Consider the following 15,797-nt stretch of genomic DNA (forward strand, 5'->3'; position numbering starts at 1 on the left):
CGGCTCGGGTCGCTGTCTGTGTGGAGTTTGCGCGTTCTCCCTGTGTCTGCATGGGTTTCCTCCGGGTGCTCCGGTTTTCTCCCACAGTCCAAAGATGTGCGGGCTAGGTTGATTGGCCATTCTAAATTGCCCCTTAGTGTCCCGGGATACATAGGTTAGAGGGGTTAGTGGGTAAATATGTAGGGTTATGTGGATCGGGCCTGGGTGGGATTGTGGTTGGTGCAGATTCGATGGGCCGAATGGCCTCTTTGTGCACTGTAGGATTCTGTGATGTGAGCTAAAAGAGAGGTGAAATTAAACAGGTCACATTTGAAAGCAGGAATGAGTTACTTGTGGCTCAGTTGCTGACACTCTGAATTACAGGGTCCTGGGTTGAAGTCCCACTTCAATGTTTGAGTGCAAAAAGCCAGGCTGACACTCCAGTGCAGTGCTGAGGGAAGATGCCATCTTTTCTAATTTCTTCTATGAATTTAGATGGTTGAAGGATCGCCCCATTTCAGCCGCCCCACCCCCTCCACCCTTTGTTTGATGAAGCAAAATTCACCACATCCTTCAAACTGTCAAGTGGATAAAAGTTTTAAAAGTTGGAAGAGTATGGAGTAAGTCGACGTTGATTTCAAAATGCTTAAAGCAGCCCCGTTCTGTGGAGTAAATGCTGTGAGCACCAGCCACGGTACACATTCAGCCTCTCTGTCCAGAAGCCAATGTTGTTCCTAAGTCTGTGTAACTTTCCTCCGTAAGAGTTTTAACAACACCAGGTTAAAGTCCAACAGGTTTATTTGGCAGCAAATACCATTAAATAAACCTGTTGGATTTTAACCTGGTGTTGTTAAAACTCTTACTGTGTTCACCCCAGTCCAACGCCGGCATCTCCACATCATAACTTTCCTCCTGCAGCAGAGTTTACCATTATTCAATTAAAAATCTTCCTGTGAACTGTACCCTGGGGAAGAGGCTGCTTCTAATTTTGAATTTTAATATGTTTGCAACTGGGTCGTAATTCTTTCGTTATAGCACTGAGCTGCTTAATGAATGAGAACACTGGCATTTCCAATGATCCTGATGCTCAGGTTTCAAAAACAAAATGAGTCCAATGGGAACCATTATCTTCCGGTTTCTCTAATGAGGCTTCAGTCTTGCCCTCGCCAACGTTGCAGCCGAAAGCAGACGGGGATCACTGTTTGTAAAAACAGTGTTAATAAAAAGTGGTTTCCACTGGGTGTTAAGGTTTCCTCCCACAGTCTGAAAGACGCGCTGGTTAGGGTGCGTTGGCCATGCTAAATCCTCCCTCAGTGTACCCGAACAGGCGCTGGAGTGCGGCGACTAGGGGAATTTCACAGTCACTTCATTGCAGTGTTAATGTAAGCCTTACTTGTGACACTAATAAATGAACTTTAACACAAGGATTTGTACTTATTTGGCGCTTTTCATCTCAAAGTACTTTCTCGCTAATGAAGTACTTTGTAAAGGGGTGGAAAATGTGGCAGCTCAGAGCAAGCTCTCAAAAACGGCGACGTGATGACAACCAGATATTCGTCATTTTGTGACCTTGATTGAGGGATAAATATTGGTCAGGACACTGCTCTTGTTTTGAAAGAGTGGCCATTAGATCTTTTACACCTACCCAAGCAGGCAGATGGAGCCTCAGTTTAACATCTCACCCAAAAGATGGCACCTTCAACAGTGTGGCACTCCCTCGGCACTGCACTGGAGCGTCAGCGTTGATTTTTGTACTCAGACATTGAAGTGGGACTTCAACCCTGAACCTTTTAATTCAGAGTGCGAGCAACTGAGCCACAAGTAACACATTATTTTGCTAGGTTTCCCTGCTCTCAAATGTGACCTGTTTGATTTCGCCTCCCTTTTAGCTCCCATGCTGCATACAAGACCAGCAATGCACTATACAATTGATTCTGTATAAGGACAATACAATCCTCTTTGTCTGTCCAGTTTTCCCTGCCTACTTAATGCTTTTGTAATAACTCAGAAAGCCCAACTGCAATGAACATAGTTTATTGAAGAATGCAAAGTAAAATCACCACCGGGGTTGTACACCCACTAGTCCTTTTAAGACTTACCTGGATAGTTACATGAGCAGCCTGGGAATGGAGGGATACAAACGATTGGTCTAGTTGGACCAAGGAGCGGCACAGGCTTGGAGGGCCGAAGGGTCTGTTTCCTGTGCTGTACTGTTCTTTGTTCTTTGTTCTTTGTCCTTGCTTGGTACTAAGGTTCAGCAGGCCCAGTCCTGGGCCTGCCTTATAAAAGGCTCAGGTAACGGGTTCCAGCTGGGCAGACACTGCCTGTTACCAGGAGAGCTCATACTTTATGAGCCCCACAGGGAGATCAATCGGTGATCCTCCATGGACCTCGTGCGGGTTAGTGCAACTTTAAAGAATGAATACATCAGTTGGTGAGTTAAACAAATTTTAGACAGAGGGATCAATGTAACGTAGTCACAGGCAGGGGCTGGGCTCTTCCATTCTGGAATTTGGTGATGGGCGCAGAAATGTGAATGATTTCTGCTGGGGGAGGTTGAGGTTCCTGGGGGACAATGTCGGAAATCCGTTTTGCGTCCATTAGTATGTCATATATGCTCATTAATAATCACTTTACGGAATTAAGATCCCCCCTCCGAATTGAATTCCCTGCCAGCAGAAAATTAAAACGTTCTCTTTTACGACTGTATATAAGTGGCGTGCACCGGGGGAGGCGACTTCTTCCATGATTAACAGTGAGTTGTTGCTGCAATGTCCACTTTGAGGAGTATCTGTAAATGCCAGCCGAGGCTTGAGGCTGGACGGTGGCAGCGCGATTTAGATGCAGGGTGACCAAGGAATGGAGGGAAAGTGAGTGGGGAAAGGTGGAGCAGTGGCTGTGGGAAAGGTGAGAGGGATGATGCAGGCTGTCCACGTGCCCTTTAAATATGGCGCCCCGACCTTCAACCCCTTGAGGTAACGGCGGGAATGGCGGACTTCCCGCCTGCCCCCCCCACCTTTGCAAGCATCAGTGGACGACTCGCATATGCATCTTTAACAAGCTGAGCAGTGTACAATATGTGTGGTCAGCTATTCCGCTCCCTCCCAGCAGACCTTTGGGTCATCCTGACTCAAGACGTTGGCTCTATTCTCTCTCCACAGACGCTGTCAGACCTGCTGAGATTTTCCAGCATTTTCTGTGTGCGTGTAAGATAAATGCATTTGATGTTGTTATTAGTACAGACTAAGCTTTTTCCCAGGGGGGGAAGAGTCAATTATCAGGGGGCATAGGTTTAAGGTGCGAGGGGCAAGGTTTAAAGGAGACATACATAGAAATCATAGAAATCATAGAAACCCTACAGTACAGAAAGAGGCCATTCGGCCCATCGAGTCTGCACCGACCACAATCCCACCCAGGCCCTGCCCTCATACCCCTACATATTTTACCCACTAATCCCTCTAATCTACGCATCCCAGGACACTAAGGGGCAATTTTAGCACGGCCAATCAACCTAACCCGCACATCTTTGGACTGTGGGAGGAAACCGGAGCACCCGGAGGAAACCCACACAGACACGAGGAGAATGTGCAAACTCCACACAGACAGTGACCCAAGCCGGGAATCGAACCCAGGTCCCTGGAGCTGTGAAGCAGCAGTGCTAACCACTGTGCTACCGTGCCGCCCCTACAAGGCATGCTTTTACACAGAGGGTGGTGGGTGCCTGGAACTCGCTGCCAGGGGAGGAAGGGGAAGCGGATACGATAGTGACTTTTAAGGGCCATCTTGACAAATACATGAATAGGATGGAAGTAGAGGGATACGGTCCCGGAAGGGTAGACCAGTCGAGCAACATGGTCGGTGCAGGCTTGGAGGGCCGAAGGGCCTGTTCCTGCACTGTAGTTTTCTTTGTTCTTTGTTAAACTGGAAGTAAGTAGGATTACGACATTTATACCGGCACAAAAAAACGGTTCTGAAAATGGCATTATCGAGGTTGCATTAGGCAAAGGGCACGACGCAGTCACTCGGCTGTGATCTCATTTAAATCACCCTTGTGGTCGCCTTTGAACGGGATTTAGTGCTTTGAAAAACTCTACCCAGTGGGAAGGAGCAGGTGAGTCTAGCAGTTCAAGCTGTGATCTGAAGGGCAAACTGATTCACCTGAATGTTTGTGTAAATCCGACCCCATGATGCTGCACACAGCAACTCTGATTAGCGAGGCAGATTGGAAATCGAATACGCTGACAATATTGCATTCTCTTACGTACCATCACCTTCCAATTATTTCTGGCTGTCAAGCATCTTCATCCCAAAGTGGTGCGCATTCAAATGGCACATTTCTTTTTAACCATGCTCCTTAGAAGAAGTGAAACCATATCATCAACTGGGCTTCATCATTTGTTGTTCAAAGCGTACGGCATTACAGCTACAATCAGTTTCATTCCCGTTACAAAGCATAGATAAATGAATACCATTACACAGCAGCGCTGCTGTAAGGATTTCAACACAATACAGATCACTTTAGAGCACTTATTGGAAAAACTCAACCCAATGATAAACTTTACCCATGTATAAATCTATTCTTTTCACTGCATGGTTATTTACCACATATAAATCAATTTTGTGTGATTAGCTTTTTTATTTCAGATCATAATTTCAGCCCAGCGTTATCCAAGATTGATTTTCCATTCTCTGTGGACTTTGTTTATAACCTGTCATCTGTGAGCCAATTCAGGGGACAAGCTCAGATGACATCATTGCATCCACTGTAGACTTCCTCCTTGTACATTTTTTCACTTGCTCAAAACTTGATCTGAAAATGCAAGATTCTTGCCACCTGCAAACTCACTTTTGCACCAGAGTTTAGCCCCAAAGTCCCGCAGGTCTGCCAATATCTCCAGCAGCAGAACATAGAAGTTCAAGGCCACTGCATCTAAAGCTTAAAGCCTATTTATTATTGTCTCAAGTTGACTTCCATTAACACTGCTATGAAGTTACTGTGAAAATCCCCCAGTTGCCACACTCCGGCGCCTGTTCGGGTACACTGAGGGAGAATTTAGCATGGCCAATGCACCTAACCAGCATGTCTTTCAGATTGGTACGTGACCTCAGACTTTTGTATCATTTTCCCAAGGGAAGAAGGTGGAAGAGAGAATGTCCGGGGAGTGTGATTATTTATTTATTTGTTTATTTTCTAATAGTGTCACAAATAGGCTTTCATTGCAATTAAGTTACTGTGAAAATCCCCTAGTCACCCCACTCCAGCGCCTGTCTGCGTACACTAAGGGAGGATTTAGCATGGTCAATGCATCTAACCAGCATGTCTTTCGGACTGTGGGAGGAACCCGGAGCACCCGGAGGAAACCCACGCAGATACGGGGAGAACGTGCAGACTCCGCACAGACAATGACCCAAGCCGGGAATCGAACCCCGGTCCCTGGCGCTGTGAGGCAACTGTACTAACCACTCTGCCATCGTGCCACCTACCACAACCCAGACTGGTCCCTGGTGGCAATACAGTTTCAAGTACAACTGGATGAACAATCTAAGGGATAATTATTGATGGATACATGGACCAAACTGGTGAAAACAAAAGTTAATACCAAGCTGATTGGTTATTTTAATGCAAACATATTTGAATGGAAGCAGGCAAGTAGGATGGAGAGATTTTCATTCACTTACAGGATGTGGGCGTCGCTGGCTAGGTTAGAATTTTTTGCCCATCCCTAATTGCCTTTGAGAAGGTGGCGGTGAACTGCCTTCTTGAACCACTGCAGTCCAGATGTCATCGGAACATTCACAGTGCTTTTAGGGATGCTATTTCCCCATCCCTTTTTGTACCATTACTCACCAACTATTTCTCCCACTAAGAAACGTGCTGGAATATTTGCTATGAGACTTAGATACAACTTGTTGTTGGCTAAGATATTCAAATTTTCCATAAAATTCGGCTGAGCGCCGAATACTCCATTCTCACTGGCAGCAATGGCGGGGCGTGAATGGCCAGAGAATTCTGACCACTGTGCTTGAGACAGGAAAACAAGAAGAGGAGTGTTGGCCATGCAAAGCAGTAGGCCAGAGTTGAATTTATTGATATGAGGATAGATGTTTATTCTGTAATTTATGCTTGATTATCTTTAGGATTCTTGTATTATCTGTTCCGGACTTTCCATCTGGAGATTATTTGAGTGGAGTAGATGAAATCTGTAATGGGTGAATTGCACCCACTTTGCGAGAGGAGTGGGCTTTGATGTGTTGAAAACCTTGTCTTGCTTCATTTTAAAAAAATTTTAAATATGTTTCCAGGAATCAAATCCAGTTTAAATCCCGTTAATTATTTCAATGACCAACCTTGCTAAGATTTTCTAGTGTAGTAAAATTGTAACCAGGGTTATAAAGTGCACAAAAGGTACAAAAGGCTGAGGTCACGAACCAACCGACCCATAAACAGCTTCTTCCCTGCTGCCATCAGACTTTTGAATGGACCTACCTCACATTAAGCTGATCTTTCCCGACACCCTAGCTATATCTGTAACACTACATTCTGCACTCTCTCGTTTCCTTCTCTATGATCGGTATGCTTTGTCTGTATCGCGTGCAAGAAACAATACTTTTCACTGTATACTGATACATGTGACAATAATAAATCAAATCAAACATTTGCAGTGTTGCTACAGATGGTGCACAGAGGTACTCCTAGATATTCTTGCTAAGGAAATAACTGCACAACAATATAATAACTAAAGAGCCACTGCTCAGAAGCCAATCATGAAATTGCAGTTTTAGCCGCGTTTATGCAAATCAAATTCAATTTAAATTGAGTGGAATCTCCTTATACTTCACAACCGAGAGAATCGGCCATTCCCACCTCCCACCTCTGAGCTCATAGAACCTTTAATGTGCAGAATGAGTCCATCCAGCTCATCTAGTCTGCACCGACTCTCCAAAAGAGGATCTTACCCAGGCCCTCCCCTCCTGCAATATTCCAATAACCCCATGCATTTAGCACGGCCAATCCACCTAACCTGCACATCTTTGGACTGCAGGAGGGACCCAGAGGAAACCCACGCAGTCACGGGGAGAACGTACAAACTCCACACAGACAGTCACCCAAGGCCAGGATTGAACCCGGGTCTTTGGCACTGTGAGGCAGCAGTGCTAACCACTGTACCGCCCTCAATGGATTCAGTAGAGGGAGCAGATGGTAGGTTCAAATCCCACTCCTGCGACCTGAGTACAAAACCTGGGCTGATACTTAGACCCAGAAAAAAGTTGCAGCACTGAAGGAGGCCATTCGACTCTCTTGTCCATGCCAACCCAAGATCACCCAGGGATCCTTTCAAATCCCACCTTCCTGCATCCAGCCCATAGCCCTGGAGCTTACTGCATTTAGGGTGCAGATCCAGGTACTTTTTAAAAGAATTTAGGGTCTCTGCCTCCACCACCAACCCAGGCAGTGAATTCGAGAAACCCACCACCCTCTGTATAAAAAAGTTCTTTCTCTCCCCTCCACACCTCTGTCACTTATCCTGAAACTACGTCCATGGTTCTAGAATACTCGGTCAAGGGAAACAATTTAATCCTGTCCACTCTATCTCTTCCCCTCATAACTTTGAACACCTCAATCAAGTCACCCCTCAGCCTTCTTTGTTCCAAGGAAAATAACCGCAACCTATCCAATCTCTCTTCATAGCTACACTGTTCTAGCCCTGGCAAATACTTTGTTGCAGTATTGAGAGAGTGCTGCGTTTTCAATGAATGAGACATTAAACTGAGGCTCTTTCTGCTCTCTCTCGAGGTGGCACGGTGGCACAGTGGTTAGCATTGCTGCCTCACAGCGCCAGGGACCCGGGTTCGATTCCCGGCTTGGGTCACTATCTGCATGGAGTTTCTCCCCGTGTCTGCGTGGGTTTCTTCCGGGTGCTCCGGTTTCTTCCCACAGTCCAAAGATGCGTGGGTTAGGTTGATTGGCCATTCTAAATTGCCACTTGGTGTCAGGAGGATTAGCAGGGTAAATACGTGGGGCTATGGGGATAGGGGTTGGGAGGGATTGTGGTCGGTGCAGACTCGATGGGCGGAATGGCCTCCTTTTGCACTGTAGGGATTCTATGATTCTATTCTAAGTGGATGGAAGTGATTCAATGACATTATCTCAGAGAAGAGCAGAGGATCTTTCCACAGTTACCCCTCAAACAACATCACCAAGACAGCACTGACATATGCTCTTTGTAGCATCCTGCTGTACACAAATTGGCCACAGTGCTTCCTACATTGCTCAGCAACAACACTTCAAAGTGTATTTCATTGATTGTAAAGCATTTTGAGATGTCCTGAGGTCACGAAAGGTGATAAATAAATCAAAGTCCTCTCTTTCTTGTTATCTAATAGGAATTGGCAAATTGGCAATGTTCTCTGAATCATGATCCTACATTCATGGTGTACAGGAATGAAGATTGCAGATAAAAGCAATGTTTTATTCACCAAGAAAGATGATGAAATACAGCATCAAGAAAGAGTTGTATAATGAGATTCACGTCCCATGCTAGGCTCTGCCTTGCAAGAGCACCAGGAGTTAATCGAAATGGAAAATAACAGGAGTTCAGGTTGTAGATTAAATTAACCCTAAGGAACTATGGGGATCTTTTTTGTTAACTTTACATATAAAAAAATGTCCATATCATGTGATTTAGCCAATTGGCGGCCAACTTTAGTCATGCAGATCACTTTAAAAATCATCATTCAATCAGTACAGGCATGACTTAGAAAGTTGTAACTGTCGATCTCTGGGAATGACAGCAAGATGGTGCGCTACACTGACAATAAAATCTTGGAAAGTTTAGTTAAGGGAATTTTGTGAGTCTTCTGCCAAACCTGCAGTGAATGAGTGTAGAATCCCCACAAGACATCACCCCTATTATTGCCAACTCTCCAGCATTGACCTGGGACCTCCACGTGTTGAGATTCATTTCCGTGACACTCCTGCAAGCAGTTCTAAAAAACAATCACGGGGTACTCCTGAAAACAATTGTTTTTTTCATTTTCTTGAACACTCTTCTGTTATTTATAAGAATATTACGGATGCAGTGGGTTGGGGAAAGGAAAGGTCACTTGATTGACATGCAGTATCCTAGGAAAGGAATTATCTGCTAGGACAGCTGGGTCAGGCAACCAATGGTGGAAGTGTGGGGGTGGAGCAGGTGGTGGGCAGATTCTGGAATTCCACCCACCCATGGGTTGGCAATCCTAAATTACCTTCTCAAATCTTTACCAGGAGCCGGTCAGCTGTCCTTTGGCTTTGGCCAAGCATACAGAAGCACAGAATTGTTACACCAGACAGGCAGAGGCCATTCACCCCATCATGTCTGCACTGGCTCTCTGAATGAACAATTCACCTCATGCCATTTCCCTGCCTCTTCCACGTAACCCTACACATTCTTCCTTTTTCAGATGACGGTCTAATTCCCTTTTAAGTAGATGCTTCCGCTGGTGGGGCATTCTAGGACAAGAGGTCATAGCCTGAGGATAAGTCTCAGAGTTGAGGAGAAACTACTTCTCCCAAAGGGTTGTGAATCTGTGGAATTCACTACCCCAAAGCGCAGTGGATGCTGGGACAGTGAGTAAATTTAAGGAGGAGTTAGACAGATTTTTAATTGGTAATGGGTCGAAGGGTTATGGGGAGAAGGCAGGAAAATGGGGATATCAGCCATGATCGAATGGCGGAGCGAACTCGATGGGCCGAATGGCCTAATTCTGCTCCTATATCTTATGAACTTATGAACTTAATGCTTTAATTGAACCTGCCTCCACCACGCTCTCAGGCAGCACGTTCCAGATCCTAACCACTCGCTGAGTGAAAAGGCTCTTCCACATGTTGCCATTGATTCTGATGCCAATTACTTTTAATGTGCATCCCCTACTCTTGATCCTTTCACGAGAGGGAACAGCCTCTCTCTATCTATTCTGTCCAGATGCCTCATGGTTTTGAATATCTGTATCAAATCTCCTTCTTTTTTCTCCCCAAGGAAATCAGTCCCAACCTCTCCAATTCTGTTTGCATAACTGAAGTTCCTCAACGCTGAAACATTTCTCCTTTCTGCACTCCCTCCAATGGCTTCATCTCAGCGCTCAGAACTAGATGCAATGCTGCAATTCAGTCTGAAACAATGTCTTATACAAGTTTAACATAATCTCCTTGCCCTTGTACTCTGTGTCCCCATTAATAAAACCGAGGATACTGCATGCATTATTAACCGCGATCGCAACCTGTCCTGCTTAATGCACATGTACACCCAGGCCCCTCTGCCCCCTCGCCCTGTTTAGAATTGAACCCTCAATTTTATGTTGCCTCTTCTGTTTTCCTCCTACCAAAACGAATCACCTCACATTAGGCCGAGCCTCAGTCTGCCAACACAATAATAATTATGACTCTTTGTTCTGCCTTTAACCGCAACGTGGCGATGATTTAATAAGGAAGGAAAAGGCTGAAAAATATCAGCTTGTTAAACCTATAAATCCCCAGCTCTTCAGAGTGAGTCTCTTTCTTGGCCTTTGTTGGGCTTCAGGGCAAACCGCAAAATGTACAGCGAGTACATCACAAAGGCAGATGATTCCAAGGAAACACAATGACCCCGAACCTCCTCCTTCCATTCCCAAATCACTTTTTCCACTCTTTATAAAACAGAGAATAAGTCATCTATCATTTTACTTATTAGTGGCCTGCGCTTATAAAAAGCATATACTCTGGCAGCAGGGCAAGTCCCTAATGGCCTGTTTCTAGTTAGAACAGTTCTTAATCTCTCTTGTAGACAGTATTAAAGATTTGTATTTCTGATGCTGGCCTGTTTAAATGAGTGCGCATTATGCATGAACAACAAGTGTTGACTCTGATCTGTAGATTACTGGTATAATGGGAATGACGGCTCCACATCTGGAGTTATTGCCCCTGACACTGGAAGATTAAAAACAGCTCATGACCATTATCCGGCGAACTCTGGTAGAAATTGGATAGGTGTTCAGTCATTAGGTACGGAAAGGATTGTATGAATCAGTCCCTTCAAGAGCCACTTATTGGCTAAGCCCACGCACAATGTTTAAGCAGAAGCTAAAGAAGCACAATTGAGGGACAAAGGGATAGAAAGTTATTCTGACAGGGTTAGATGATCAGTAATGCAAGGAGGCTCATGTGCGACATGTAAACCTTAGTATAGGTCAGTGGAACCGAATGGCCTGTTACCGCGCTGTGCATTCTATATAATTCTGTATACAAGGTTGGTCACTTGAACATGTGTCAATTGTCACTTAGAATTCCTACATTGAAGAAGAGGCCATTTGGCCCATCGAGTCTGTACTGACTCTCTGAGTGGGATTTTCCAGCTGCGCTCGCCCCAAAACCGGAAAATCCCACCCAAGGTCAATGAACCTTTGCATGGTCCGTGTCCCGCCCGCTATGATTCCCGTGGAGGGCAGGACAGGAAATTCTACCCTCTGTAAAGTATCTTACCCAGGCCCTCTCCCCTTCCCTATCCCGTAACCCCACACATTTACCATGGCTAATCCACCTAACCTGCACATCTTTGGACTATGGGAGGAAACCGGAGCACCCGAAGGAAACCCAAGCAGACAGGGGGAGAACGTGCAGACTCCGCACAGACAGTGACCCGATGCCGAACTGAACCCGGGTCCCTGGCGCTGTGAGGCAGCAGTGCTAACCACTGTGCTACCGTGCCGCCCCGTGAGAAGAGAACAATTGAACACTCAAAATAATTAATGAATCTAGAACACTCATTGTCAACATTAACTTTCTTTGCTCCACAGGGAGAGCTCTATAAATAAACGATCCCCATAGAAAATCTTCCTTTCAGGAATCTTGATCCCTAACTGAAGTTCCCATTAATTTGAATCATAGAATCCTACAGTGCAGAAGGAGGCCATTTGGTCCATTAAGTCTGCACCTATCACAATCCCACTGAGACCCTATCCCCATAACCCATGCATTTATCCAAGCTAGCCCTCCTGACACTCGGGCAATTTAGTGTGTTAAAAATTTCTATTGGTTCCAGTGATGGAATGTTTTGAACCTTTCATCATAATTATATTACAAACTCTTCATCACATCTGGCCCCATGACAAACATCAGTGAGAGGCTCCCAAATTAACTTTGAATGACAGAATCTACATCAGAAACAGGCCATTTGGCCCATAGAACCTCTACAGTGCAGAAGGAGGCCATTCGGCCCATTGAACCTCTACAGTGCAGAAGGAGGCCATTCGGCCCATTGAACCTGCACCGACTACAATCCCACCCAGGCCTTAAATCCATAACCCCATGTATTTACCCTGCTAATCCCCTTGACATGAAGGGGAAACTTAGCATGGCCAATCAACCTAACACACACATCTTTGGACTGTGGGAGGAAACCGGAGCACCCGGAGGAAACCCACGCAGACACGGGGAGAAAGTGCAAAGTCCACACAGACAGTGACCTGAGACTGGAATTGAACCCGGGTCCCTGGCGCTGTGAGGCAGCAATGCTAACCACTGTACAATCAAGTTAATGCTCCAAGTTTATGCTCCACCAGAGCTACCTTCCACCCCTTTTCATCAACCATCTCAGCATAACCTTTCATCCCTTTCACCCTTACGTTTGTCCAGCTTCCCTTAAATGCACCTATGCGAATCATATCAATTACCCCACCGAGACCCATGTTCTAACCATTCTCTGGGTAGAAAGGATTTTCCTCAAATCGAAATTGCTGCTATTAGTGACTACCTTATTTTTATGGTTCTTAATTTGGGTCTCCACACAAGGGGAAACATCTTCTCTATGTCCACCCAATCAAACCCTTACATCATCTTAAAAACCTCAATTAGGTCAATGCTCATCCTTCATTTCTCCAGGGAGAAAAAAAAACCACAGCCGTTTCAATCTTTTATAACCTCTAGGTTATGCTGTCAACCAAGTTAACATTCATTTTCACCTTTGCCAGTGCCTTCATATCCTTTTTAGAGCTTATTTGACTACAGGGAGGGGTGTAACTCAGTGGTAGAGCATTTGACTGCAGATCAAGGGGTCCCCAGTTTAAATCTGGGTGCCCCCTCTTCTTTATCTTAGCAAAAAGAATCAAAGTCACACAACCCATCCTTAAAGCACAGTATCTACAATGCAGCAATGAGTAATAATAATCTGGAAATAAGCTGTTTGGTGCCGCTGCTGAAAGAGTGGAAGATTTTGGGTGGACACGGTGGCACAGTGGTTAGCACTGCTGCCTCACAGTGCCAGGGACCCGGATTCGAATCCAGCCTCGGGTCACTGTCTGTGTGGAGTTTGCATATTCTCCCCGTGTCTGCCTGGGTTTCCTCCGGGTGCTCCGGTTTCCTCCCACAGTCCAAAGATGCGCGGGTTAGGTTGATTGGCCGTGCTAAGTTGCCCCTTCATGTCAAGGGGATTAGCAGGGTAAATACATGGGGTTATAGGTTTAGGGCCTGGGTGGGATTGTAGTCAGTGCAGACTCGATGGGCCAAATGGCCTCCTTCTGCACTGTAGGGATTCTATGATAAAAGCAAATTACTGCAGATGCTGGAATCTGAAACCAAAAGAGAAAAAGCTGGAAAATCTCAGCAGGTCTGGCAGCATCTGTAAGGAGAGAAAAGAGCTGACGTTTCGAGTCCGGATAACCAGCTTGAAACATCAGCTCTTTTCTCTCCTTACAGATGCTGCCAGACCCGCTGAGATTTTCCAGCATTTTCTCTTTTGGTTTCAGATTCCAGCATCCGCAGTAACTTGCTTTTATCCAGATGCTGCCGGACCTGTTGTGTATTGTCAGCGTTCTTGTTATTTCAGTTTCGGATTTTGTGAAGATTATAATTTGCTTTTTTTTTTGGTTATCTTTTCCCAGCGCCGATCCCATAGGTGGCCAGCGATGAAGTTCAGAAACAACGCTGGACATCCCACCTACACCGAGGTAGAACCCATGGGTCACGACAAAGAAGGATTCCTGGAAGCCGAACAATGCTGAGATCCACCAAGGACGAAACACTTGGCTGGACAAAAAGGCCATGGACTTCCAAACCATGACGCACAGAGCTGTACTCTACTCATTTCTCAGCTGCTGTCTGTGGAGGATTACCTTGCAAACCAGCCTCATACAAATGATGGAATAATGTCACACTGCTAACAGGCACTCGTACCCATGTCAGCAAGAGACATTTATTATAGTATATATGAAGAATAAGTTACAACTGAGTATATGTACATTTATTTCTTTGAGAACCAGTGTGTTCAGATCCATATATATTATATATATAAGACATACCAGGGTATAGGTGGACCTTATACAATGGAGCATTGTCATCCACTTTGCTGGGAAAGTGGGTGAAATTTTGATTTGATTTATGTAATTTATATAGTACAGTGGATACATCTTGTGTCTCATCCCTCCCTCTCCACCCCTCCCCCTCCCAGAGATACAGGCTGCGCACTTTTCTGATGCCAGTAATTTGGCAGAGGCTTCACATTCACAGCAGCACCAATGCCAACCAGCTCTCCCTCCCTGTGCCCCTAAACGCACCGCCTCATTCTGCATTACGGTCCCACAGACCCGCAGTCCCTGGTGGCTGTGTTTGATGTGCGCCCTTAGTGGGTCTGTGGGGTCTTCAGCGACATGCGGAGGGACACAATTGAGGTAATTCTGCCCGCCAACCGCACGAGTATGCACATTGACACGTACACACATGCACACGTGTATATATATGTGCACGCACAATAAGCCTACATTAATGCAGACATAGGCACACTCATATGTGTATATATACGTGTGGACATATGTATGTACAAATGCAATAGCACACCTATTCACACACATAAAAACAGTTAAATGCGCGCGCACACACACGTGCGCCATTTTCCAGCACAGATCATTGGGATTTGATGAGCAGCAGGAAGCCAGTTCAGATGACCTGTTTCACCTCTCCAGAGGCTCCCTGGCCATTTGTCCTGCCCACCCTGCCACCCCTGCTGAGATCAGATAACAGGTCACAGTCCAGGAATTGAAAGAGGGACCATCATGATCTGATTACCAAACCACATGGTGAATTCACCCACTGAACCACTGGGGGAGCGATTGTTTACACGGCCCTCAGTAATGAACGGCAAAAAAAAAAGGCTTGTGAGCATTTACCTTCAAATAGCATTTGTAAAGTTTGAGAGCAGATTCCGCGTGTCTTGTTGTCAGAGTTGATCATTGCTGCAATTGCCTCATGTCTCACTTGTTCTGGTACAAATATAGCTTTCAAAAGGTTATTTTGTATTTATTTGCCTGCTCTTTAAAGTGTGGTCACTGTTGTGATGTGGGAATTGTGGCAGCTAACTTTCACACAGCAAGGTCGCACTAACATGCTGTATGACCAGCAAATCTACTGAGATTAGATGAGATGGACATTCATTGAATATATTCCAGGCTGATTTAGGTGAATTTTGATCGACAAAGGATGTCAAGGGCTATGGGAGGTGCAGGCAGGGAAGTGGCATTGAGACCACGACCAGATCAGCCGTGATCTTACCGAATGGCGGAGTAGGCTCGAGTGGCAAAATGCTCCACTCCTGCTCCTAATGGGTGGCACAGTGGTTAGCACTGCTGCCTCACAGCGCCAGGGACTCGGGTTCGATTCCTGGCTTGGGTCACTGTCTGTGCGGAGTCAGCACGTTCTCCCACAGTCCAATAGACATGCTGGTTAGGTGGATTGGCCATGCTAAATTCTCCCTCAGTGTACCTGGACAGGCGCTGGAGTGTGGCAACTGGGAGATTTTTACAGTATCTTCAAT

General features: G+C 45.6%; 1 protein-coding gene across 1 annotated transcript in view; it reads left to right on the forward strand.

The window, feature by feature from the left end:
- Positions 1-15,274, forward strand: part of LOC144500751 (plexin domain-containing protein 1-like) — a 332,900-nt gene extending 317,626 nt beyond the window's left edge. Inside the window, exon 14 of the mRNA XM_078224149.1 lies at positions 13,873-15,274. Coding sequence (XP_078080275.1) covers positions 13,873-13,992 — 120 coding nt within the window. The 3' untranslated portion in view covers positions 13,993-15,274. The remainder of the gene's footprint in view (positions 1-13,872) is intronic.
- Positions 15,275-15,797: the final 523 nt, after the last annotated feature.

The sequence above is a fragment of the Mustelus asterias genome, chromosome 11, assembly GCF_964213995.1.
Source record: "Mustelus asterias chromosome 11, sMusAst1.hap1.1, whole genome shotgun sequence".
In the NCBI taxonomy this organism is placed as follows: Eukaryota; Metazoa; Chordata; class Chondrichthyes; order Carcharhiniformes; family Triakidae; genus Mustelus; species Mustelus asterias.